The 27,418-nt window shown below is 44.0% G+C and overlaps 1 protein-coding gene across 1 annotated transcript; it reads right to left on the bottom strand.

Annotated features, from left to right (window-relative positions):
- Positions 1-1,164: 1,164 nt before the first annotated feature.
- Positions 1,165-25,908, bottom strand: Pou2af1 (POU class 2 homeobox associating factor 1). Its single transcript, XM_052728933.1, has 5 exons — positions 25,818-25,908; positions 6,848-6,978; positions 6,282-6,324; positions 5,930-6,195; positions 1,165-3,204 (listed from the first exon to the last, which is right to left on the bottom strand). Exons 1-5 carry the CDS (start codon positions 25,831-25,833, stop codon positions 2,890-2,892), a joined length of 771 nt encoding a protein of 256 aa, XP_052584893.1. The 5' UTR covers positions 25,834-25,908; the 3' UTR covers positions 1,165-2,889.
- Between the last annotated feature and the right edge of the window lie 1,510 nt (positions 25,909-27,418).

Here is a 27,418-nt window from a genome sequence, read left to right as displayed (position 1 = left end):
ACTTACTACAAGGCTGAGAACCCCAGTTCATATCCCCAGCACCCTCAGAAAAGCCAGGTCAAGCAGCAAGGACCTATAAACCCGGCACTGAGGAGGCAGGGACGAGAGGATTGCTGAACCGTTCTGGCCAACTACTCTGGCTCTCAGTGAACTGTCAGTGAACAGAAGCTTCAGTGAGAAATGGTCACAAAATAACAAAGTGGAGTGCAATTAAGGAAGACACTTGACGTTGACCTCCAGCCTTCACCGGCACCTGTGCAGGCACACGCATGCACACACACACACACACACACACACACACACACACACACACACACACACAGAACTTATCATCAAACTACCCCTTCAAGGTCAGTCAGTACAGCCTGATACTCAGAAGAACTGGGGTCACTTTGTTGTGACTGATTCTTTCCATGTGGCCAACTTTGTCTGACCATGTGCTTGTCTGCCTCTGGCTTCTCTCATGCTGAAGTGCACACCTTCAGATGAGTATCCTGGAAAATACTAATCTATACCAAGCTGGCCTCTCTCTTCCCATCAAATCCCTTTCATTGCTTGACTTTTTTTTTTCTAAGTTGTACATAAATATACAGAAAGAATAATGATGCTGATTGTTCAAGTGGTTCTGGTATCTGGAAACAGTTAGAGAGCAGAATAATGGGGATGACTTACACAGTGACTCCAATATGGATTAAAAAATTAAGATTATAATTCTTTAAAAATCACCAGAAGAGACACCTCCAAAAGTGTAACTCACTGCAAGGATGGGGGAGGGGTGACTAGCTTCTCAGGTTTCTCTTTGTGTCACATGTTCCAGAGTCCTGCCTGATGGCTTCTTGGAGAATGCCGGTGGCAGAATCCCAGATGCGAATCATCAGAAGTTATTCATATAACTTATGCAGCAGGAAGGACAATAGGCCAGCAAGATTTTTTCCCACCCTTCAGGCCCCCACTGCCCTGGAGAACAAATCCACCAACCACACCTATGTTCTCCTGTGAGGATTGCCCAATGGGCACCGTGGGGACAGCTTTTACCTGGAACAGATCAATTTGCAAGATCAACAAGACTACAGCAAGACTCTTCCTCTAATGACACTGTCTGCCAGAGGTCTGGGAGATAAGGGGGGGTTAACTAGGTAAGAAATAAAACACTTAGACACGGAGAAGCATCTACAAATCTTTATTGAAAATGCTTCCTATGCGTAGGAAAACTCAGAAGGGAATCTGGGTGAACGTCTGCAGCCAAGACTTGGGGTCCTAGGATAAGAAGGGGGAAAGACGCCAGTTCAACCCTAGCGAATGCTCACACTACTTCCTTTGCTGTTTCGTTTTCCCAGAATTAACTCCTCTGTGAATGCCACTCCTGCATCTTCTCAAACCCTCAAGTAGCTGGGAAATCTTGAATAGTGTTTTTATATGCAACTGGGCCTTAATTCAATAGGCTGGGGCAACCTCTTCCCTTTCTTGTTCACGGTAACTACCATGCAAGTGTAAACTTATCATCCAGAATCTAACATTCAATCTAACTATTAAAGAGGAATACAAAGAATTCAAGATAAGCTTACCAGAATTTTAGGTAGAAATTGAGAAATCTGAATCAAAATAAACACAAAGCATGAAAAAAAAAAAAAAGAAAGATTGGTGGCTTTCTCTGATTTTTCATTGAAAATAGAAACAGAAAAGGGGTGGAAAACCTATCACTTTCCAGAAACATCTATTACTTCTATGTGGATTCTAAAGACTAAAGTATGCCCAAGTGATGATGGCACCATTAGCGAACAGCCTGCCAGCTCCCAAAGACACATCCACATCCACATCAGGAGCAGAGTGCCCCAGAAACAGCAAAATACTCAATAGCAAATGTTATGCTTCTCCAGCAAGAATAAAATAAAAATTGAAATGAAATCTAATGGGCCTACCAACCATGACTCCAGAAGCCTGTGAAGGATGGAAGCGCCCTTGGCGCCCCTTCATGGTGCTGATGGATGGTTCATGATATGGGGTGGGGGGGAGCCCACATAGAAGGACTAAATGGGAACCCTCCTCACTGTCAGGCTTCAGGAGGGCCTGCAGAGGGGCAGAAACAGATGACTCATCATTATCTTGCTGATCACATCCAGCTTTGCCCACAATTACTGTTGAGAAGATCAGCTGAAGTAAGTTAAAGCGTTATTTTTTTTTTTCGAAGTTGGTTGTAGGTGGAGTAGATCACTCAGTCTCCCCTTCCTCACTCCCTCTCTAACCACAGACACACCACATGTATGCTCCTGCTCCTCCTCAGCCCTGTCCCCCATCACTCACTGACTGTCCCTACCCACCCTCATAGTCCTGTCCCACCCCCTCTCACCAGCCCAGAGACATCTGCTTAGACTAGCCAAGGCCCAGAAGAGTAAACAAAACAAAACTGTGGGATGTGAGAGCATCTGTCCATGGCTGACTCAGCAGGGAGGTGCTGGTGGCTTTGATCTCCCTGTGGGACCCCATGCATTTTAGAATGGCAGGGGGGTAAGTGATCTTAGGACAGATCTATAATGCTACTGCTACCAGAAATCAAAGCCACCTGAGAGAAGGGCACTTCTCTAATACTGTGACACCAAAGGAAACTCTGAGCTGCAGACTTGGTGACATTCAGTATAAGGCTCTGTTCATAATATCGCTATAATTTCCCCCTCCAGAGGAAGAAAACTGGAAGAAGAAATAAGAAAGGAGGAAGTTAGAATGGGGGGAGTGGAGGGAGGGAATGGAGGGAGGGAAGGAAGGAATACAATTCAGCTTTGGGGTAGAAAGGTACCTATGAAAGCCATTTCAAACAGACAGGAGTCAGGGCTCCATCTGAACACATTCTGAATCTCAGTTTCCAGGGAAAGGGCTGGTAGGTGCAAGGCAGCCCTAAAAGCCCTCCACTGAGAGGGTATGGTTCAGCTCATATGTGTTGCTTTCCTCTTCCTCCAGAAGCAGCTTGTCAATGGTCAGGGAATTGATGGCCCTTCTGGGGTCATCCATGTCCTGAAGGACTGGCTCTGAGATGGAGATGGGAAGCTGGACAAACTGGGGCCCAGGCAGGGCTGGGGCTGGAGGTTGGTACTGCAGACCGGAGGTGGGCAGTGTGGAAAGGGGCTGAGGCCACGGGAAATAGGTGAGGGGTGCCTGGTGCTCTGGGCCCTCTAGCTGGGGCCCCATGGCGGGTGCAGCAGTGCTTCTTGGCTGTGATGGGAAAATACAGGACCAATGGTTAGCAGAACTGGGGTGCCCACCTGCATTCTTGCCCCATCGTGATCTCGAATTATACCCCGCCCTGCTGTTACTGATGTTTCACTAAATGGGGCTCCACCTCCTCCTGCTCAGTCTCCTAGAAGGGAGAGTCTGACAAGTTTCAAGCCTGTCCCTCCCTCTTCTAACTCTATGCTCAAGCAACTCCCCAACTTGAAAGCTTCACGTTTTCATGAAAGGGGATGCAGAAAATAATGAGGTCATGCCACTGAGTAAATCAGAGGTTTTACAGATTTCATTCAATATAAAATATACTCCGATTGCAGAAATCTTAAATTGTGCAAAATATATGCTTGATAAATGATGAGACTGTCTCACAGCCTTGTAGCTGATTCTTGAAGATGACCACTATCTAATCCAGACAGAAAGGTGACATTGGACCCACAAGCAGCTTTGACATCCTTAGGTCCCCATAGCTCATCATAGCTCCCTCAGCTCTTGCCCTTCTAGGTTTTGACCAGTACAGGGAGTCCAGCTTTCCTGTGGCATGGGAGCATTGTTGTGTTGGCAAATGTGGCCCCTTCCTGCTATTGCCTAACACATGTACCTGCTCAACCCCCTCTGTCTCTGAGCTGCTCCCTGTGGCTGTGCTCCTCTACAAACCATACATCACATTCACACAGCAACTACTCAGACAAACCTCAAGCCAGCAAGACAGGGCCTACATTCTTACTACCCTTCCACAGCTGAGAAAAGCAGATGGATAAGGAAATTCTCTGTGTGGACAGACGTAAGACAGACCCAAACCTCCCCTTTTCTATCCCCATTCTCCCCTGTCATCTCTTCAGTTGCCATGCATCTGGAAAGTAAACTGCTAGAGTCATTGAGGGAAGAATTTTCATCAGCCTCCTGAGGAGTTTGTCACAACATGGATCTTGATCCCAGAGATTTGGAGTCAGGCTTGGGATTCTGCAAGTCCAGTCAGACCTCAGAGGATGCCGTGTGGCTGGTGTAGGGACTACAGTTTGAGTAGCAAGGCTTCAGGAAGTTTCTATATTTGAACAATGGAGCTGGTGACCCTCAACATGTAAGCTGGTGTGTAATCTACTGCACACACAGTTTCTTCTCTTTCAGTGCGAGCACATGTTCCCTAACTCGGCTTCTTGAAGTTAGGTAGGACCTGGGAAAACCTTACTGCTTCCATTATTTCAAAAATCCAAATGGAAATCATTCCCTTTGGACGCCTCTACACAGGTCAACTGTAACTGCTGGGTCCCTGCCAGGGGATAGAATTGCAGCTCTTATCTCTGCTGACCAGGGGTGCTGAGCCAGCAGCTCAAGCAAGCTTTGATGAGCTAATTTACAAAATGACAAAACAAATTATTTCTTAATAAATACAGTTTGTTTGATACACAGACCCTTTCAAAGTGGAAGGTGGGGATGATAGACAAGGATAACTAATGAAAAGAATCTTCAGTAATGAGCTGGCTGTGAAGCCCTGTGTCCTCCACCCCAGGCCTGCTGCTATGGAAATGAGCTGCCTGGGGAAGGTGCTGAATTAACTCTTCCCCATTCACTCTCATCAAGATCCACCCCCAGATCGGTTTGTTGGGTGGCCAGGTGGGCGTGGCATAGAAGACCTTCCACAAGCCTTGCCAGGAAAGTGCTTTGAAGCAGAGATCAGGGACGCTGGAATAACACTGGACCCTGGAGGCAAACAGATGGGACACATGGAGCTAAGACAAGCTCTACTACCAAGGGTGGGTTCTGAGACCACTCAGGAGGTTCCGGCTCTACTACCCACAGCCCCAGAGTGGAGCTGGTCACCAGTGGGTCAACTAGCTCACTGGCTTCCTAGACCTTTTCTCCCCACAAACACTTAAGGGATTCCCATTCTTTTGGACACCCAGGGACTAAGCATATGAAACAATAACTCCTTTCCTCCACTCTTCAAGGATGGGAGGACTTCCTTTTCTATCTGGCACTAAAAGGCAGTCATTTGTTGACGCTGCTGCCAGACTATGGCCATGAGGCTAATAACTAACATTTATGGCATGCTATCTGTATGCTAAGCACAGTCCCATATGGACCAGTTCATTCGATCCCAATAATCAACATCTTGTTAGTATCACCCATCTTTCCCATTTTATACCTGAGGGCACTGCATTCAGAGATGTCCAAGTACTAAGCACAGAGCTACTAAGTAAAAGGGAAAGAGTGCTGAACATTATGGTGGGGGGAAAAAGATCCTACAGGAGGGCCTGACCCAAAAGTAGTTTCCTTAATGAGTAGTGTCAACTTCTGCTCAGCCTGGAAGCCTTATAGTAGTTCCCATTACTAAGTGTACAACCACTCCCTAGGTTATAGGTTATCTGGACTGACAGGAACCCAGACCCTACACAGATCTCACCTACTGTCCCATCTGCTAAAATCCTCACTCTCAGAGACCCACTGCTTTCTGAGTAGCTGGGGAGGTTTGGACTGGAAGCAAGAGATCTTTCTAACCCACAGGGGTAAAGGATGTGACAATGTAAGCATACAGTGTCTTTGTGGAGGATAGATACTTTCAGCCAATAGGAATAGGAGCAAATCACCCTGGAAAATGCAGTGAACTTGGCTGACCCGATGATCATGGGAATCAACAGCCAAGAAAATCAAGAGTTTTCTCAACAGGTGCTATTAGCATGGGTAGATGGGACTCTGCATTTGTGTGACATACCGTGACATTAGTAATGAGTGGTGGAGAAGCATAGGTCAGCACCGAGGAGGGTCCCACCACTGTGTAGCTGGGGCACACAGGCTGCACATACATGTCAGCTGAGTAGGGGCAGCTGACAGCTTCATGGGACACATACTCCGTGTAAGGTGTCCATGGAGTCAAGGGCTGAAGGGTGGCTGGGGCAGGTTGGGAGAGCCAGCCAGCACACAATGTCCCCTCCTCTGTCACTGTGGAAGCAGAAACCTCCATGTCAAGGCAGGAAGGACCTGTTGGGAAAGAAGAAATTACAGAGCTGCAGGCTTTACCAGAGAGGGTCTCCAAAGACACAAAGTCTGTAGAGAAGAGCTCTTACCCACTGTGCTGTAGGTTGCCAGGGGTTGGTGGGGCAGCACCACCTAGAACAGGGACAAGAAGATCAGAATGGGTATTTATCTATCTGTAGCAAGCCCTCTGCAGGGACTCCCCGGGACCCAGGGTAGGAGAATCATAGGGGGAAATCTCCCACCCCACACCCCAACCATCACCACCTGCATTTTTGAGGGATTTATGTTTTGATTTAGCAAGAAGGCTGAGCAATTAGAGAAACTTTCTGAATTCCCAACTTACACCAGGGTGCATACCCCTCAAGCCTCATCAATAGATATTTCCCCCACTATGGATAAAAGCAAGAAGCCCCACTATTCCCCTTACCACCCTGAGGAACCACCAGTTTGGTGCATCCAGGGCCCACCTTCTCCATGTAATCTGCTGTGTTCATGCCCCCGTGGATGTTGCATGAATCAGGGAGGAATACTCGCATATTCTCCCTCTGGCCACCCTGACAAATTCAACTGCATGTGCACCCACACGAGCACACACGCAGACACAGACACACGCACACACACACTGCAGACACACTGCCCCACAGCAGCCCCTCACCGCAGTAGGTGGGCCGGCTGTCCCGCTGCCAGCATGGCCACGCTTCCTCCTCAGTAGCTCCTTCACTGGCTCCTTGACTCGAACACCCTGGTATGGCCGTGGTGGGGCAGGAGCTTGCTCTGGAGCTGTGGCTGTAAAGAAGAGTGTCACTGGAACCCCTGGCCCTTCTCAGAACCCCCCAACCACAAGTGCCCCATATCTTCTAGTGCCCAACTCTTTAAGTTGTACTTAACATGAAAAGTCTCTGTGAGGCTTCCTAGAGTATTTCTCCCAAGAGATCCTTCTGCCCCCAAACTTTCTGGGGCTCTACTCTATCCAAATAATTAAGCCCTGTCCCCTTTGTCTAAAAGCAACAGGGCTTCCCAATGGGATCAGAACCCCATTTTTCTGGCCCCTTTGCATGATACATAAACTGACTCCAACAAGAAGGCCTAGTTACACTCCTCAGCATGCATGACCTTGCATGCTTCACCTCTCTATCTTCATTGTTATTTCTGGTAGCCAGAATTCTATTCTGGGACTACTTCTCTGACCCCTCAAGACCATGGAATTCCTACATCCACCTCTCCAACACACCTAGAGCTGGTGGCATTCACGTAAGTAGCAGTAAAGGATGACAATCAGACCAGAAACTCTTGAGTCAGGTATAGCTGGATTCAAATCACATCTCAGTCACAATCTAGCTATGAAGTCCTAGGAAGTAATTCAATTTCTCTGAGCCTCTTAATCTGTAGTTTCTTATCTGATGGATGTTGGTCAGAGTAACTTGGTGTAGTCCATAAAAAGTAATGTATCATATAAAATCAGGTACAGAACAAGCATTTAGCAATCAGGGTTTTGTTTGTTTTCTTGTCTCTTTGTTTTGTTAGTGCTGTGGATATAACCAAGAGCCTTAGACATGCTAGGCAAAGTGTTCTGCCACTGATCTATATCCTCTGCCTCCAAAATTCAATAAATTCACAGCCTGTTAGGTAATGATTAGTTATTCTTGTTGGCGTGAGTTTAAAATGCTTGCAACACAATTATAAACTTCTCAAGATATTGTGCCTCATTCCTGCTTCCTCCAGTGGCAGACACGCCTAAACTCTATAATCTTAGTCCTGGCTGCTTGTTAGCTAATCAGCTGGGTGATGCTTTCAAATGTAGTTACTTTTATCATCCTCTCAACTCTCCTTTAGGGTTAATGGACTGAAAAAAATTATGTGTTTGCCAGGTCCTTGGTGATCCTCAGTACACATGAGACAAACCTCCAATGCTGATTCATGTATCCTAGAGTTGGGTGTCCACCTTGCTGCTGGGAGAATGTTTTCTTTCACTTTTGTCAAAAAAAAAAAAGTTCAAGACTCCAAAACATCAACCAAACCTGAACCAGGCCATAGGGCTTTCCCTTGCCTGGGAGATCAGAGACAACCTATCCACACAGATGGAAAGGCCCATGAAGGGCAGGCCAAGATCTAGGTCATCCAAGATCAAGAAGCAATGGTCTCTGGAACTCACACAAGGAGCCCATTATCCTCTACTGATAAGGGTCCAGGGACCCAGGCTTTGTATCAAAGGCCCGGAAGCCTGGGTATCTGTTCAACCCGGATCCATAGGGCTGCCTTGACTGAACTTTGTTCAGTAAACACCCAGCTGATACTGATAACAAAGTGTGCCTCACTCTGCCCAAGACCTCCCACAGGGCTCCTGGGCTCTCAGCACCAGCATGGTCTGGTCTTGAAGGCCAGTAGGCGAAGAAGTCATGCAGAACCAGTAAGCAGAGGTGGGAGTGAGCTCCAGAGGCAGACAGTGAGAGTCAGGACCTCAGATCCTCAGACTATGCTAGCTTCAGACCTATATATGCTATGGTTTCCTATCTGACCATGATGCAGAATCAACTAGAAACTGATACAAAATACAGATACCCCTGGATTTGAGGGATCCACTTAAGCCAAGGAGTCTGTATATATAAAAATATGTGCAGTGTTTCTGAAGATGACTGAGTTTGGAGCTTTGATGCTTCATCACTGACTTAACACTAGAGCTGCTCCATAGCATCCCTGTAAGAGATGATCCTCATCTTAGCATCTCTGTGATAAAAAGGGAATCTCTACTCCCATACGCATTCTTCCAAAAGGTTTCTGGACACATGTGGATGTTGATGTGGCCCCTGCTCATGTGGGTTGTAAAGTATAGCAGAGAAAATAAGCAATATACTACCTACCAATGAGATGGGCTGACATAAGAGTGTATATCATGAAGAGCCAGCATAGTATTTGTGCCCTGAGACCACCTTCATCTTTGTTCAAAACGGCAATAATAGACTTAAGTGTCAAAAAATACCTGCATTCAGATATGGGCCATCACTTATTAGGAGAAAATTTCCAGATTTATGTAATGACTCTATGCTATGGGATGTCTTTCTGTACACTGTGAATATATGTTGCTCTGACTGGTTGATAAATAAAGTTGCATTGGCCTATGGCAGGGTAGGATGGAGTCAGGTGGGAAAATCCAAGGGAAATAGTAAGAGGAGAAAGGAGAGGCAGGGGAGACACCATCCTGCCATCCAGAGAGGCATGTAATGGCACACAGGTAATGCCATGGAACACTTGGTGACATATAGATTAATAGAAATGGGCTGAGTTTAGTTATAAGAGCTAACTGGCAAGAAGCTTGAGCCATAGGCCATGGCCATATAGTCTGAAAATAATATAAACCTCTGTGTGTTTATGTGGGTCTGAGCAGCTGCAGGACCAGGCGGGACACAGAAAAACTTCCAGCTACAACTCTAGGCCTCCCTCAACTTCCTTATCTGTAAAATGGAGACATGTTTTAACTTCTCGGTGACATGTTCTTAGCCTGCAGTCTTCCTTCTGAGTGTATCACTCCTGTACAATCACTGCTTGCACACCTTGTCTGCAGAACAATGTTGAGTGCCACACACAGAGGCAAGTGTATATGCACTACCATGAGAGACAGGAAAGTATCTCTGCCTCTGCCTCATTCTGCTCCCCTTTCTCAGGATCATTCATGACCACATCAGCTTTCTCCACTCAATCTCTGCTGACCTCCTCATCCATTTCTTTCCATTCCTTAGGCACAGAGTCTAACCTGAGATACTGTACTCTCAGAAAAAAATAATGAGGTTTGGGTCTAAGGAGCGAGAAAGTCTAAGTAGTATGATCACCCTCTGAATTCACTGGGAAAGCAATACACATACATCTCAGCCCAGATCAGAGACAGGAATGAGGCTCATGTTCCTCTGATTTGCATGTACAATTCTGGGGGAGGGCCTAGAGGCCTCCAGGTCCCATTCCTCTCTGGTCCTACTTCTTCTCTGGAACCGGATACAACATGTACTTGGCTAGAAAGGGACTAGCTGGGTACTTCCAGATCTTGTGAAGTTAGGATTTCCTGGTCCCTGCTGCTTTAAAATCTGAGAACCAAGAAGGCTTTGGAGAGAGTCTGTAAAGACAGTGTACCAGCTTTTCATGTCTGGTCATCTCTGGAACCCACAGAATTAACAGATGTGTCCTGGCATAACACAGAAGTCCTGGTCTAGTTCAGCTGGGACACTCCCACAGCTCTGTGTCTGTAGCTAGCTGTCAAGGAATCTGGTAACTGACTCCACCTGAGTAGGCAAGAGTGGGGTGGCTTCTAAGGTGTCTCTGCAAAGCACCGTGAAATATCAGAAGCCAAAGCATCGAGATGTCTCCCTGGGAAGCTCATTAGACAAGAGTACTTGCAAACTGACACTAATCTATGGAAAGTAACAAGCAGCACCAGTCCCTAGTAAACACTGTGGCATCAACTGCCACCCGCACCAGAACTGAACCCACTACGGAAATTCTGAAGAAGAAGAAGAAGAAGAAAAGCACTTTGTCCAAAGTAACCATTACCTTGGCTTAGGGCTGCTGAATCCTTGAACTGATCTAACTTTCCAATAACTGCACTGAAATAGTTCATGACTTTTTAAACAAAATATTAACATAATCTAAAATAGCAATTTTTAAGATAGTATCTATAGAAAATAAAGTAGGAAGTGAAATAGTACTGTATCCAAAAAGAAGAGAAACGTCTGGACTAGTGATAATCAGAGTCTAGTAATTCACGAGTCACACTGTAGCTCTGGGCAGCACACTAGTGAAGACTGAAACTTTCTCAATGTTCCTCTTGTGGTGTGAAGACCCCTTGAGCTTCTGTGGGCTTGAAAAATCCATCACAAAGGAAAATCGGTGCACCTGAACATGAGCCTCTGGGAATCTTTTTGGACAGGACTTCATCCTGCCTTTCTTTACTATGGACCATCTGTTGCCAGTGATATTCCAGGAAGGAAAAAAGTTTGAAAAGCCTAGTTGATAGCAAAACCCATACATTTGGTCACAGAGAGAGCTTCCTTTTTCCAAAACGAGTAGTATAAGATCTGAAGATGTAAATAGTCAGCAGAGGGCATTTCACTTCCGCCACCACACACCCAGACAGGCTGCATGTCACAAAAAGAAGAGTCCTGAGGCTACCATTTCAGGCGAAGGTGCACAGCATGATAGTTTGAAGCCGACAGGTTACACCCCACAGCCCCCTGGATGCACAATGCATCAGTGCTCATGCTCCACCAAGCTGAGAGAACACAGGCTCCTACTGAGTTAAATAAGCGTGACACTCTGGTTTTCTCAATGAAGGCACAATAAAATCTCACTAAGGAAATATGCAAAATCATCAGCACCTATTTATTTAATAACCCCATGCAAACCACAGCACACTTGCTACTCAACTAAGGAGCCAGTAGCCAGGTTCTAGTCATCAGTAACTTGTCTTTCAGTGTAGCTTTAAAAGAGCCCATGTCCAATAGGTGTTTTCTGAGAGAAGACTCTTGCTTCAGCCGTTTCCCATGGGTCATCAGGCCAAGCAGCTAGCTCTGTTCTAAAAACTACGTAATATATAAGTTAAACACAGATTTACATCACCAGGAAACCATAGAACAGGTGTTCTCGCATCTATAGGAGCCTTTCCATGCCAGCTTGACAGACTGCTCAAGCTTCAGCTCACAACTAGTCGGACCTCAAGGCTACAGCCACATGGGCCACTTTGAAAGATAAAAGCCACCTAGATGAGAAGGTCACAAGACACATACTAGCACTTACGACACTCTGAATCACTCCCAGTAAGCACTGTGAATGTTTTCTTTCTCTGCTGGCGTTCAATATTATCAAAAAGAAAATAGAACTCATTAAGGAGAAAGACAACTAATACTCTCTTCACTTGTAGCAAAACCAAAGCAAATAATCGAACAATAGGACTTCAAGCCTGGGGCTAACGAACTTGCCCAAGCTTCTACTGAAAACAAAATCTGAAAAGTTGCTGACACTTTAATGTGAAGAGTCTTGTTTATGTTGGTGGCCTGAGATAGCTGAGGTCTTCTGGAAAACATGAGCTCAGGTAGGCCACAGGCTTGTTCCCATTTTTTTCCGGAAATGCTACTGTAGGTGCTCTTCTTAGCGTGAAGTTCTCAAAGTTTTCACATTTACTATTTTCATTTATGGACAATGGCTGATTTTTTTTTCCAAACAGGAAGAGAGACTTTGTTCTTTGGCCAAAGAGACTTGACATACTAAACAAAGACTTTCTTGCCCAATTTACACCAAATTTCCTTTTTTTTTTAATGTAAGCCAACAAAAAGATCCTGTATATATGTGAATGTGGGCTTTCTAGTCACTAATGCTTGAACCAGGAGACTCCACAGACGGGCATAATAAACATTCCATTTATATATTCTAGCAATCTAGATAATACTCAAAGCAGAGAAAAAACAGAGGATGTGAAAGGGGCAAGGGTAGGGACATGACTGTATAAAAGTTGTTTAGAAGGTCTGAGAGAAAATAGAACTGTACTTGAATTATGCTATGATATTGCATGTAAGGCTGCTAGTGCCATCAGGGAGGAAACAGAGAAATGTCTCTATCAAGAGATCCCAAAAATGGTGGTTGAGTCTGGCTAAGTCAGAGAAGAGGAAAGAATCAGTGGGTTTTTTTCCCCTCCCTGAGAACCCCCCCAAGAAGCACGTTCCTCCCCCATCGGTCCTGCAGTGTTTCACCATCAGCCACAGGTGAGCTCACTGGGGAAAGCTCAAGGGGGGCTATAGTCACTAAGAAAGTCCTTAAACTTGGACAGGGCAAAACAAGGCAGGTGATGAGTAGGCACCGGGTGTTATCTGCCGCTGTCTAGGGTGACTGCAGTCATAGAACACCAGACCTCAGACCAAAGTTATCCAATAAGGATAGGATGCTGTCTCAAGAAAGCCATAGAGATCACAGCATGAACACCCAGGGTGATCCCAATAGGCATTCCTCTCATTACGTTAGATGTAAAAAGAAAACTCACAGCCCATCCTGACTTACCAAACTTCTGCCTAGGGTGTTTCTTCATGGAGGCTTTGAATTATAGGTATCCCACCTCAGGCAAAGCCAGCCACAGGTCTATGGTGTGGAGTCTTCTATGCAGCGAGGTTCCTTGACTCTTTTCTCACAAACACTACTGTCCAGGATTCCTTCCCCCTGAGGCCCACTACGCCTTCTATGCCACCTGCCCACCCTCTTTCCAAATCTACTGTGGAGTAGCAGGTGCAAGAACTGCTGTAGATATCTTTGTATGTACACCCATTTAATGAAGAATGAATGGGTGGCAATAGTCTGTGTGTTTCCAGGTCATAATCTTAACCCCCAGAAATTCTGAAATCCTCACCTATATTTTCTTGAAGTTCTGTGGTATAGTCCCCAGAGCCTCTGGCACAAATGATATCATGGGAGGCTGCACTACAACCTCTGAAACAAACAAAAGATGTAGTTTACTTTCCTTCCCTTCTACTGATGAAGAGGGTGACGCTTAGATATATTCAACAAATTGTGCAAGGACTGCATTCATCAGTAGGGGTGTTAGCAACCAAATCCAAGACCTCTGATGCCAACATAGCCCATTTTTGCCTCACCACGTCCCTTCTTCTTGCCTCTATATGTCCCATTTTTTTTTCTCTATGTGGCATTGAAGATCAGTCATCTAAAGGTCCCTAAGCCAACCCTAACCCCCCTTCCTCCAGTTGAAATACTGGCTTGGACCACATGATCTTGTCTCCTCTCTTGATGGCCATTTTCCAAAGAAAATGGTGGTTTCCAGGTAATACAGCCCTCCCCAAGAAACTTGCCAAAAAGTCTACTCACATGAGGAGTGACAAGAACTGAGAGACTCAATTCCTGGCAACGTTTTATTTTGGGTATTTTTCTACTGAAATGACAGCAAATAGGTCCACCTGAGAAACCAGCTGCATCTGCCCGCCTTTTATAGAAACTAGGGTCACCAGAGCAGAAAGGGTTCCTATCTCAGATACACCACATCTCTGATTCAGGGTCAAGACCAAGAGACATCTGGTAGGCCATTTATCTAGCAAATACTTGTTGAGCAGGTCAAACTAGGCCCCTGCCCTTGGGAACTTGCAAGTCTACTCAGGTGGGATATGCAGACTTTAATGAAACAATCACACAAGCAAATCTAGAATTACAAGCTGTGATGAAGCTATTTCCGCTTCAGAACTGAAGAGTTCTGACTTCTGCTTCCATCTGACTCAGTAAGGCTTGAATGGGCAGCAAGCTGTCTCTAGGGGCTGTATAAAGAGGAGCAAGGCAAGAGGCATGACGGGCAGTTCTCTCTCCAGTGCAGAAACTGATCTGGAGTCAGTGGTTTGGGCCATACCATGAGTAGCAGTAAGAGAATGAGTCTCAGCCAAGACACTCCATGGTGACAGACCCTGGGCGAACCCTCAGGATGTTTTTCCAATTGCTGTCTGCCCTTGGCTGATTAGCCCCACTGACTCATTATAAGATGAAAGTCAGCCGGGTGGTGGTGCCGGTGCACGCCTTTAATTCCAGCACTTGAGAGGCAGAGGCAGGCGGATCTCTGTGAGTTCAAGGCCAGCCTGGGGTACAGAGTGAGTTCCAGGAAAGGCTCCAAAGCTACACAGAGAAACCCTGTCTCAAAAAAAAAAAAAAAAAAGATGAAAGTCATCTAGATTCAGTCTCAAGTGTTAATTTCTTTTAATTTTTCTTGTGTGTGCATGTCTGTGAAGGACACAGGGGGTGAATATGTGTGTGTAGGTACACACCAGAGGTTAACCTACATGTCATCTATTGTAGTTATTTTGTTTTCTTTTTGTAGTAGGGTCTCTCACTGGCCTAGAACTTGCTGATTCAGCCCAGGTTGATTAGCCAGGGGATCCTGTCTTGTCTCAACCTTCCTAGCTTTGGGATGACATGCAAATGCCACCATGCCAGTTCTGGGGATCAAATTCAGTACTCATATTAGCATGGCAAGAACTTTACCAACTGAACTAGCTCCCCAGCCCTTAAGTGTTGCTTTCTGAGACTCAAATTTGCAGTGACTTTTGAGTCAGTGTAGAGTTACCCTTGGTGGAATCATAGACCACCCCCATGTAGGGTGAACCTATTTCAATTGAAAGGGGAAGAAAAGTCCAGTGTCATGAAAAGTTCCTTTGCACTGAGATACAGTGGAGTACTAATTAGGACCTGGTAAACCTACTGTGGAAAGCTTGCTACATGGTTTATTACTTGTGTGACCCTTAGTAAGTAACTCAATTGTGTAAGCCTCAGTTTCTCCACCTGTAAAATTAGAACAATATTGTCTGTCTCAAAGGGCTATCATGAAGATTAAGTACGGACTGACAGGTAGGGTATAATAATAGGTGCCAAGTCAAAAGTCACTATCACTCACCGTATCTTGTTGCATGCTGAGACTAAATGTCTGCACATACCTACAAAGCCTGTCTCACTTTGTCTTAATCATGCTCCTGGAAGTCACCTTCAAGTACTGGGCCTAAAGTCCTCAAGGAAAGCCTTACGGAGGAGACAGAGAAGCCAAGGATGGAAGGGGATTGACCAAACAACAACCCTGAACAGGAGACAAAAGCCTGGCATTGGTTTTGTAAAAACTGTATAAGCAAAGCATATTTCTGTCTTCAAAAGCCACCAGACAAGTGGGCTGCTAGTATATTTAAGGACTTTTAGAGCTGCCTCTGAGAATAAATACAATGGATATTTTTGAGTGCTAGCAATTGGGTAAGAGACAGAGTACAATGGCATGCCCTTGTCCTGACCTCAGATGCTAGCCACTCCTTAAAGAATCTGTACGTGTCTCTCAAACAGCAGGGACATAGCCCCAGCTGAGGCTGGGTTGTGGATATTCCTTCAGTGGGTCTGGATAACTAGGAACACACATCACATGTGAAGTGTACATGTGGCTGTGTATACAACATGGAAGGCAAATCTAGAAGGTGTAGAGGTTGTATCACCTGTTAGAGCAAGGCAGATTCCTGGCTCACACATTGGACATTATCTCAATTTCAGAGAGCAGCAGCCTCAAAGCAGAAGGGGTGTGTGTGTGTGTGTGTGTGTGTGTGTGTGTGTGTGTGTGTGTGTCTTTGTGTGTGTCTATGTGTCTGTGTCTGTGTGTGTCTGTGTGTGAGTCTGTGTGTGTGTGTCTGTGTGTCAGTGTATGTAATGGCCTAACCTGAGAACGCATGACCATCAAACCCACATTAAACCTACCCGACCTACTGCCAACCTAAATTCTATAGGGAAGCAACTCCATCAGGAGGGATACAGCAGACAAGAGGAATACATCTTTATTTATTAAATAAAGATCTGAATCTAGAATTATTGACTCTATCTGATATGGGTCAGGAAGAAAATCTGTGGTTAGGCAGCTTAAAGAGGCAGATGGATACTCAGGCATTAGCTTCTTGACTTAAACAATACCTAGTTTTAGATTTCCAAAGCTAAAGAGAGTCTTACAAAAATAAATTTATTTTTTCACGAGATCCTTGGTAAGGACTACTCTTTTCAAGGATGCAGCAGGGGTTATATTTAACGGTCAGGTCCAACTGCCCAGTATCAAGGCGCATGAGTAGTAAAGGTTTTGGTCCACATGTAAAAATAGTCCTGGTAACTGCCTCATGAAGAAAAACATAACTTGTAGTAGAGATGAGCTTTTTCGACAATTCTCAGGTTTACTAACCAGAGGCTCTAATGATATGGGAGACTACTTTATGAGGGACACTGGAAGAGTGGTTATTAGAATATCAAATCCGAGAAATATGTCACTAAGTCTTTTTTAAAAGAAATTTCTTCCTCCCTTATTCACAAGAAACCCACATGACCTTCGCAGCTGTAAAGCTTCATGAAAATCAAGACGACATGCTTCCCAGTGACTCACTCTGTATGCCAAGAACCTGTGACCAGCTGTCAGGACCCTGGGTCAAAGAAGTGAGGAACTGGTTAGAACCCTTAAGAACCCTAGGACAAGATTAAGATTCCAGGCAAGAAAATAAGGACATAACAAGAAAGCCAAGCTCTGGGCATGCCCAACCCAGAGATACTTCATCTTGACATTGATGTTAGGATCCCACAAGACATTTTATTTGAAGAGTGACTATCAACAACGTTTATGTGCATCAGCCTAGACATCCTTGGATTTTTATTCCAATGCTAAGATGCTGCAATATTTTCCAGAACCTAAGCAATGAACCTGATTATCATTATATGTCCTTCATGATCTACAAATGTCCCATGGCATCATCACTGATCCCATCTTCCCATTTGCTGGAGATAATTTATTTCATTGCTTCATTTCTCTAGGAGTTCCATCACTAGATTGGATGCCTAGTTGAGTATGCACATGCATAGCATAATGAAAAGATGGTTGACTTTCTTTCTACACTTTTCTTTCTGAGCTGATATTAAAACTTGTTATTTTCAACACCTTTTCTCCCTCCTTTCTTTTTCAGCATCTCAACATTTGTCATTCCTAGGAGGTTTTTTTTTTTTTTTTTTTTTTTTTTCTGGTTTTTCGAGACAGGGTTTCTCTGTGTAGCTTTGCGCCTTTCCTGGAACTCGCTTTGGAGACCAGGCTGGCCTCGAACTCACAGAGATCCGCCTGGCTCTGCCTCCCGAGTGCTAGGATTAAAGGCGTGCGCCACCACCGCCCGGCTCCTAGGAGGTTTTAAGAATCTTTATTATCATCTCCCTTCTCAGTAAAAGCTTGATTCTTTCTCATAGATTAAAAGGTAATTAAGCTCTCCTGAAGAGTGGTTGACCCCTTTTGGGCACCGGCACCTAGCCTGAGAACGATTCTGGCTTATGAGTCTTTGGCTGCCAGCTTTTCCCAGAAAGCACTACTAACGAAACCATTACTAAGAAAAAGAGGCAACACATTGTTGTTTCGGTTTTCAGTATCATCGGTGCTATTTCTTGACCATTTCAAGTGTTGTTCTCCTCACAACCAACTTATAAATACCTCAGTCCAAACTTGTGAATTAAAAAACAAACGCAAGTATACACCCCATGCTGCCTGATGAGGGTGGTAAGGAAGTCATGGACAAATAGGTCTCAAACTGATCAGCTTAGCCATCAGCATTGACCCTGATCCCCGAGTCCTGTTATTAATTACAGGACCATGAATATGCACCCTGCCACTTCACAGGTAATGGCAAACTCACCAATTGTAATCTATAGTTAGCCTGCATAACCTCTGCTCTTAGTGAGAGAAAAGTGATAATAGTAACAACTACTTATTGTGTGTTTACTTACTGCCAAGCGTGGTAGTAAACACCCACCACAGCCCATGAAGGAAGAACCACATCCTTGGTGTATACAGAAAGAGACGAGACTTACCAGAACCACAACCAGTAAGGCATAGATCTCAAACTCATATCTGCTTGACCCTGAAGCTGATCTTTAAACTCCTACAAGCAAACAAAGCAGCAATATCCCTTTATGGCTCTAAATAAAACCCCACTCGCCAGAGCTTTCTCTCCAATAAGTCAACACACTGTGAATAAATCCTGAAGGTCTGAGCAACCGTCTGTGGGCCTCTCTATTTTATCTCACTGTTGGCCTTTATCTAACATGGAAAGCATTTGGCTTTCACCAAATGTATCTCCTCAGCTCTAGGAGGTAGCACCGCTTGGTGGCAGGAGATACGGCAGTTTAGCAAGTCAATATTTTGGGTCTGCTTAAGATGAATCTTATCTCATAGGTGAGTTACTAATATAATACTTAAGCTTCAGTTTCTTCATCAATGAAGAACATCTTATAACAGGACCCATGTCATGGCATTTTTATGAGAAGTAGATGAAAGAACACAAAGTGTGGCAAAGACTGACATTATCACATCCAATGCCTGCTTGTTTCTTCGTTTTTTAACAGCCCTTGCACTGGCAATATGCCCATCTAAACAATTACGTTCTTCTCCCCTGCGGATGGAGTAGCCATGAGATCTCAAAAGGGGTTGTCTGTTAAGAGAAGAAACAGTAGTGAGGAAGATATATATATTTTTTCTTTCCACAGTTCTTCTTTCAAGATTTGATGATCATCGACGTGGTGGCTCAAGTTACAATGACAATCAGGAAATTTTGAGGACAAAAGTCATAGGCCGAAGACATCAGAACAGAAAGACAAAATAAGCCAGAATATTGTTGGCAGTGCAGAGACTCCCACAGCATCCTGGGAAGCCTGCTATGAACTTCTTTTATGTGATAAGTACAGTCCAGAATCTCACCTAAATTCCTATTGTGTTCCATCTCTATACTAGAAACCAAATGTCACCCAAATTGACCCAACAGAGAATTCACATTCTGAGTGGCACCAAGTAAGTGCCCTATACCCCACAGCTGCCATTTAACGCTATCAGAAGGACTGAGCACTTTCTGTTAATACTAGTACAGAGACTATCAATTTCAACTATGAGTAATAGTTTAAGACCTGAACATTAAAATGATCTAGTAAGAAGAAATCTACTCATAACTCCTTGATCTCTAGAAGTTCCCCTATCGGATTGGAAATACAGAACACATGAATATATGTAAACATGAAATAATGAAAAGATGATTAAAACATGTTCCTATTTCTAACTCTTTTGCTTCTCTCCTCTCTTTTCTATCTCAACATTTCCCAGGCCTAGAAAGTTTAAACTATTTATTTTAATATCATTTTCTAGTTTAAGTTGTGCTATGAAATGGGTATTACCTCCTGCCATAACCCATGAAGGGAAAACTGTACCTTAATGGGTACATAATTCCTGTTCCTGGGGCAGAACTAGAAGCTCTGGGTTGAGGCCGAGGTATTGATATTCCTTAAATCTATCCTAAAACATCCCAGTATATAGCCAATGTTGAAAAGAGCTGCTCTTTTCTATTAACTTAAGGACCTTTGTTTTAAAATATGTTTTTTTAAATAGGGACATAAAAAAAACCTCAGTGATTAGAGCCTGAGTTGAGTCTCTTAGCTAGGAAAAGACTAGTGCCACAGTGGTTAGGTGGCTGGCTGAAAGGTCTCAAGCCTGTTTGTCTGTAGATTGGGAAGAATAATGCCTCTGAATCATTAATGCAAGAATAATGCCTCTGTTCACAGCCTCACACTTCCAAGGCACAGGGGCTTCAGAGGAGGTTCTTTCATCCAAGGCATCTCTTTTCAAGAAGTTATTCCTAAAAATGAGAAAACTAGAATAGTTACTAAGGATGCCATAAAGAGAAAGTTATCCTAACAATCATAATCAATTACCCAACTTTGGTTTGGTTAGCTAGCAAGAGAAATTAGTGAACATCTTCATTTAACTGGAAATTAAACTACTGTAGGAAATTCAAAGTGGGGGGGACCTGATACACCTACTTTGTATTGGAAAGTTAAAAGCAAACATTTGCAGAACTTCTAAATGAATCAAACATCCACACTTTTAGTGAACAAGTGTAGACAACCTTGATTCTTTTTTCCCTTCTTCTTAAAAGAATAGATTTCAATGCATGAGTGGAAGGACCATTTTCAATACTTCTGAGTTGATGAATATTAAGAATTAGGGATACACATTTGACATCTTTCTTTAGTAAATATAGGAAGACAAGGAAAATGTGCGCCATGAAAATCATTTGCTCTTTTACCAATTAAACTGCATTCTTGTGTTGTGGAACACTGTTTTCTGGGTACTAGCATGGTTGTTCTCATTTCAATAAGAGCACCTGTAAGAATCCATGAGACCTTCACAAGGCTGAGCTTGTTCACAGTCTACCATAGAAGCAAAGGGGAGGAAAAGTCAGTAGACCCTCACCTGATCAGGCCACTCACTCATTCCTGGCCCTGACCTTCCAGCTCTATGACATTCTTTCCCAGTGAGAATTAGTTTCAGGGGATGCTAGACTAAATTTCGAAGCAAAAAAGGACTAACTAAAGGGGGCTCCATTTCTGCAGATTTAGGGAAGTCATTACCCAGGCTAGAGTAGGAATTTTTGGTGATACAGATATTTGGAATTGTAAATAAGCCATATAAACTCATAATTTCACCAACCTACACTTGGGAATAATTGTGACTTTGGTCTGCCATTGGTTCTCAGTCTGGGCTTATTAGACGTCTGTTCATATCTCCCTGGGTAAAGACAATGCAACAGCCTGAGAGATGTGTATCTTCCCCAGTCTACCCCCACTTTGCCTGCATAAGGAACCTGTGAATTTACATCTCTCCTTCGGATCCCTCTTGTCGTTAGCAGTAAGAACTCAGTGCATAAGCTTGGGAAGGGAAGGTCTTTACTGAGCTCGTTAAGCAAAGCTGTGTCATATAATGGAAACGTGAGAGGTTGTCTACATAGTTTAAATTACCAAGTTTCAAAAATCACATGTATATCTCTTAGTCTCTTTACCCTAAATATATATATATATATATATATATATATATATATATATATATATATATATATATTTCCTGGTTAGTGGAACCCTAGGGTAAATCCTAAAAGTAGATCTCACTATTAGTGAGAATTACAAGTTCTTAATTGTTAAACCTCTCTGATCTGTTAAACCTCTCTGATATGTTCCAGATGTCTGACAAAGGCACATGGGCATAATGATTTGGTAGTAACTAATTCCTGTTCCTAAGGTGCCCCTTGACTTAACTACAATGAAGACATGGCTAAGACCATGGGATCTGAGACAACCAGTCAATGCAAAGAAAAATCAGTTAACCCTGCTTTCACTATCACCCAGATCTTTCCCTAATACAAGAAACAATGATAAAAATCTTATCTTCCAATTTTTCCCCTTTCTAGCAAGTGATATTGAATTTATTATACATTGTTCCATCACTTCTAGAAAGATTTTTCATCAATTAGACTTTTTGTCATTAACAAACTATCGACTGATGGGGAAATGAATGGGATGGAGATGCATGATGTGAAAGACACAAAAAATAAATAAAAAGAAAGTTAAAAAAAACTATTGAATGAATTGATTGCATGCTTTATCTACCATTGATTCTAACACTGTACAAGCCCAAGACATTGAGTAACCTGGAGAAATGAATGCCTCAAGTACCAGCCGGGCATCTAAGTCAAGAGGTGAGCAAACTTCTCCTATAAAGACCCAGATAGGCCCATACAGTAACATTAACAGCTATACAACTCTGCTACTATAGCAAAAGCAGCCCTGCAGAATATGCCAGTCAAGAAACATAGGTGTGTTCTAATAAAACTTTATTTACAAAGATAGACAATAAGCCTGATTTGGCACACAAGCCATCTTAGCACACTTGTGTTGTACACCTTTGAAAAATGTTGCTAGACTCTATCACCCAAAAATATTTTGTCTGGAACTCTTTAAAGTATAGGAAAAGATATATGGGAGGGAAGTTGGCATAGCCTGAAGGGTCAGATAGGCTTATGGGACATTTAGAAGAAGGAGGGCATTAACTGACCACTGTGGCTGCTTATTGGACACATGAGTTCCACTTTGCCTACTTTCTTTTTTTTTCCTAAGTTCAACCTTTCAATAAAAATTTACAACTAGATAAAATAATCTTCAGATTCTTGAAACTTTAGTAAGAGTTTAAAATATGGCCTTGAACACATTTTCTGCTCCTGTAATGTGGCCACCTCCATTTGAAAACGTGTGGATCAAATTGTTTGAGAAGTTAATATCCCACACTTAAGCGAGCCAGTGCCTTGCTGAATTCAGCCTCTGAAACATGCTATGATGGCACAGGGTGCTTTTATAGCATTTTCTTGATTTTTTTTTGTCACTTTAAGTAAACTTACGGTTTTAAAAGTTGCCAGACAGCTGGCATGATAACTCATGTGAAATTTAATTGTTACAGTTACATTTTATAATGGAGTGTTTTCTCTATCTTAAACTTTTAATGGCAATCATTGTAAGAATTGTGTCAACAGACGTTTAGCAAAGGAAGGGACATGTGGGTGGCGAGCAGATAAGAACAAAGTAGAGTGACACATATGTATGAAGATACCATGATGAAACACATTACTTTGTATATTAATCTATTTTTTTAATTGAGCAGAGGAAGAGCAAGCTTTACGGAAACTGCTTAAATACAAAATATAATGTCCTGTAACCAACGGTTAACATAAACCCCAAGCTGATGCCCCCAGCACGTACAGACAATATTGACCAGAGGCAGGTACATGCTCTCCTTTAATTCTCACGAAGTCTTTGTGAGGCAGGCATTCAAATGCCCGTGTTAAGGGTGAGAAGAGGTGAGATTTCTCAGTTGGAGAGCCAACTGTCAGAATCAGCCCTGGCTCACTCAGCCCAGGGCTCAAGCTGTTTCAAGCTGTTTGTACTACGCTGCCCTAGTTGGTATGGGTCAGAGCTCATCTACACGAGCTGGGGAGGACCAGGGCAGAGCCTGAGGAGAAAGTCTGCAGACGGACCAACCTCTTGATCCAGCTGACACCCAGGGCTGAGACCTCAAGGCGTCTACATCTCCATGTCAACAGGTCTGACTGTGTCCCACTGTTCTCCTGCCTTAACTACGGTAGCCTGTGTTCACCATGAGTCCACTAACAGGAGTCCATGGGCCAAGCGGGGAGGAGGGACCACATGCACTAGGATTGTTTTCTTAACTCTTTCTTAGCCCTGGGTACAGTCATTTCAGCTCATGCCTGAAGGGTGTTTTCTGAAAAAAGAAAGTGCCATTTCAGCACTCCTGCTGTCTGACTACAAACCCTGTCCTCTCAGTCTCTTTGATTCTCAGTGGGCTGGTGGCACTGCCTTGATTTTACTGGTTTTCCCACAAGTCTTAGTCGCTCAGGTGACCTTAGGTCCAGGGTAAAGGGATAAGTCTGGTGCGCAAGGCCTTTCCTCATTTCCTTCAAGGCCCCAAAGGACAGTTGACAAGAATGTTTACTTTTGCTCATCTGAGCACACTTCAGTTATGATACTGGTGAACTCACAATGTGGTCACTGTTCTAATGCATTCTGGTCGACTTGGCTGGCCCCAGCAGTATGAGCAGGAAGCAAGCCCTCCAACAACTCTCAAAAAAAAAAAAAAAAAAAAATCTGTTCATTTCTTGTAAGGCACCGGAGAAGGAAAATCCAGTGGGTAACAACAGTGGGAGCCCACGGCAGCTCTTTCACTGTAGGCAAGCAGCCCATACCTCAGGGGCTAATGCCAAGTCAGAGCAATTGGCATCATTCTTGTGGCACCGTCAGCTTATTAAGAACCACTATACACAGTGGGATTATTTTTACCCCCATTTTAAATATGCAAACTCTAAGAGTTTTTTTTTTTTAAATAAATGTGCTCACACAAAACTCTAAGCAAGAAGGCATTAAAAGGCACTCAAAAGGCCCCAGACCCATCTGCCTACATCCTTATAGCATTTCCAATGATGCTGGCTGCCACTCTGCTTCCAGAAGGATAAGGTTTTGCTCTGGTCACCTTCTGGTATGAGTTCCATGCTACCCAAACTAGAAGAGGTGGTTAAAACTCTCAAATCCAAATTAAAGTTGTTTTTTTTTTATTTTTAAAAATGAAATCTCGCTGATATCAATGATAGGACTTTGTAAACTGCGAATTGTTTAAATTGCTCCTCTGAGTCACCTATGAATAACAAAATCAATTCCAGAGAACTTGAGATTGAGAAATAAAGAAAACAGTGAGTTGTTGATAATGTGGCTATGTCACATTTTAATCAGTAAAGTGGTATTTTCAGATTTTTTTTTTAAATAAAACCCTCCCAAATGTCTTTTTCTTTTCATCTGGATTATCATATAAGTTTGATTGAGGAATGGTATACTTAAACTAATGAAAGGCATTTTAAGGAATTAATCATCTTACAAAGAAAGATAGGAAAATTTTTTGATAATAGCTCTTACTTGAGGAAGTACGGGACTGACCCTTAACAAGGTTCAACTTTTGTGAGACTATTCAGTTGACTTTGTTTACCTCATGAAAGGAATGTTGTAGATAATGTCTGTATGGCTTCCATTATCAATAACACCCGATTCTTTTCAATCCACAGAACGGAAAATGCAGTTCACAGTTGTTCCATTCAACTCCAGGGATAAAAATCAAGGTCAAAGATAAGCCCACGGGCCCTTTGCAGTGGAACAGAAAGCCAACCATGCCACAGAATAAGGAAGAAAATGAATAGAGCCTGGAGGGAAGCAGTGAAGAGCTGCTTCCCACAACTGGGTTCCCATCGCATCCCAACACATGCACAGGAGGGAACCACCTTTGGCAGAATTCAGCTAGAAAGAGACCCAGAGATCTAAACAACAAGCCAAAGAGCAGGTGTCCATGTAAGCAAAGGCCCTCACGTGAAGAACTGCTCCAAACCCGTACCATGTGTGGTTTCCGTCTCATGAATCATAAACTGCCCTTTCCTACCTCGGTGACTCACGCACAGAACCGGAGATGCAAGGAGCTGTCCCCACCCTGGGACACTCCTTCGTTCCCCCAAGTTGGAAAATGAGCATCACCACTGACAGGCTGGTTTTGCCAGCAAACTCCATCTCGCCCACCTCAGCCCTCCATGCTCCCTAGGCCCTGAACTTAGACCCTGCGCTCCCATCACCACCAATGGCTCTCGATTCCTGGCCCCTGCCTCTGCTTACTTGACTCTGACAGCCACAACCAAACCACTTACATTTTTGCCAGAGCATGGCCTGTGACAGGATGTTGCCTTTTCTCTTTGAAGCAGACAGTTTGGCTTCTTTAATGTGACTGGGTGTGCTTTCCTCCCGTGGAACCACCGTTTACTCGGAGGCTGTTTCTTCAGCTCTTTAAAGGCCTGCGTTCCCGCTGAGTGCGGCCACGTCATCACATCCTCCCACCTCAGACGGGGCTGTGCTCTGTCTTCAGCAGCACTGCCTGTCACCCCACTGTGTGCACCCCCCAAAGCCCCCACTGGCTGAAGAGTGTTTTACACACAGAGCCAGACAGCTGGGAAAAACCACCACATAGCACAGGAGGCCTCAGCCATGTGCACACAGCCAAAGGGAGCCGTGCAACCGTAGAGTGTGAGGGTCGGTATGGATACAAAGAGTGGACTATGAGGTCAAGGGTCAGAGCTCCTTATGCGATTCGGGGTCCAAAAGACAATCTAGAAAACAATGAGCTTTCTCTGGCACTCACGTACAGTTCCACACTATCAGGCCTTTTACAGGACTCGCCTCACCATGGGTGCCTGCTCAACGGGAAATGCGATTCCCAGGGGTCACTATTCTCAACGTGGGAGGAAACACCTGTCCTCCCTTCAAGCCTCACTAAACAACCTCCTCGTCCTTTTAGTGTTGCTTTGCTGTTTATTCCACTTTGAAATTTAACGGCTCCTCCCCTTGCCCCAGTCCAGAGCAAAATGGCAAGACAGAATATTATTATTTAGATATAGGGGGTCACTGGTTCAGACAGTTGACAGGTCCACAGAGAAGGGGGCCAATGCACTCAAACAAGAAAAGGAGATGATACTCAGGCTTCTTAAATGAAGCTGGAGGTGATTTCCCAAGATGACTCGTAGATTTAGGAGGACCGGGGCTTCTCTCCTAGGACCCCAGCATGACTAATAGAAGGCTTCTCAAAGGAAGAATACCGGATTTGTCATCTGCGGTGCATACAGTACGAACACTACATTCTGCCACTGTGTATCTGAAACCCACATGCTCATAGACTCCATTCCAGTGACCCAGTTACTCTGGGGTCAAGGCCATATGGTTATGACCCCTGGGGTAGTCCAGAGAACTTGGGGCTTTGCCTTCCATGGTACCTCAGAATGATCTAATATATTCTGGTTCTGATCCTGCCATTCTCCAGCTTAAAAAGCCTTCACCTAAAGGACTATAGCTCAGTGATATAGCATCTGTTTGGCATGCGTAAGGCCTGGGGTTCAAGCCCCAGTACCACCAGAAAATACCTTCTCCCTTTAGAAACAGAACCGAGATGCATAAAGCCTCTCACATTTGAGCCATTGTCTCCCTCAGATGCATGCTCATTTTAGACTACCAGCCTCACCTCCTGCATCTCTCTCCCTATCTTCCCCATCTGAAGGGAACCCCTTCTTTCATCAAGACCCCACTCAAACAGCACCTTGGCAGGTGAAAGAATTGTGTGACTCCCCGAAACTCCTGGCCTAGAAATGATCAGTCTCCCTTTCTCTGTTCTCAGAGCACTATGCCTGTTGTTTACATGATGGTAAACTGTCATATGACTCTGTAGGCACCTCAAGAAGGCTTTATCTTTGAGCTTTACATA

Source organism: Peromyscus californicus, unplaced genomic scaffold (assembly GCF_007827085.1).
Source record: "Peromyscus californicus insignis strain IS unplaced genomic scaffold, ASM782708v3 Scaffold_11__1_contigs__length_118956290, whole genome shotgun sequence".
NCBI lineage: Eukaryota > Metazoa > Chordata > Mammalia > Rodentia > Cricetidae > Peromyscus > Peromyscus californicus.
Note: the sequence above shows the minus strand (reverse complement) of the source record. Positions and strands in the feature narration are given on the sequence as shown.

Excerpts from the sequence above, each read along its gene's own strand:
- Pou2af1 (XM_052728933.1), bottom strand. Across the intron at positions 6,196-6,281 it reads GGCAACCTACAGCACAGTGG|GTCCTTCCTGCCTTGACATG; the intron begins GTAAGAGCTCTT and ends CTTTCCCAACAG. Across the intron at positions 3,205-5,929 it reads CACTCATTACTAATGTCACG|CCAAGAAGCACTGCTGCACC; the intron begins GTATGTCACACA and ends TTCCCATCACAG.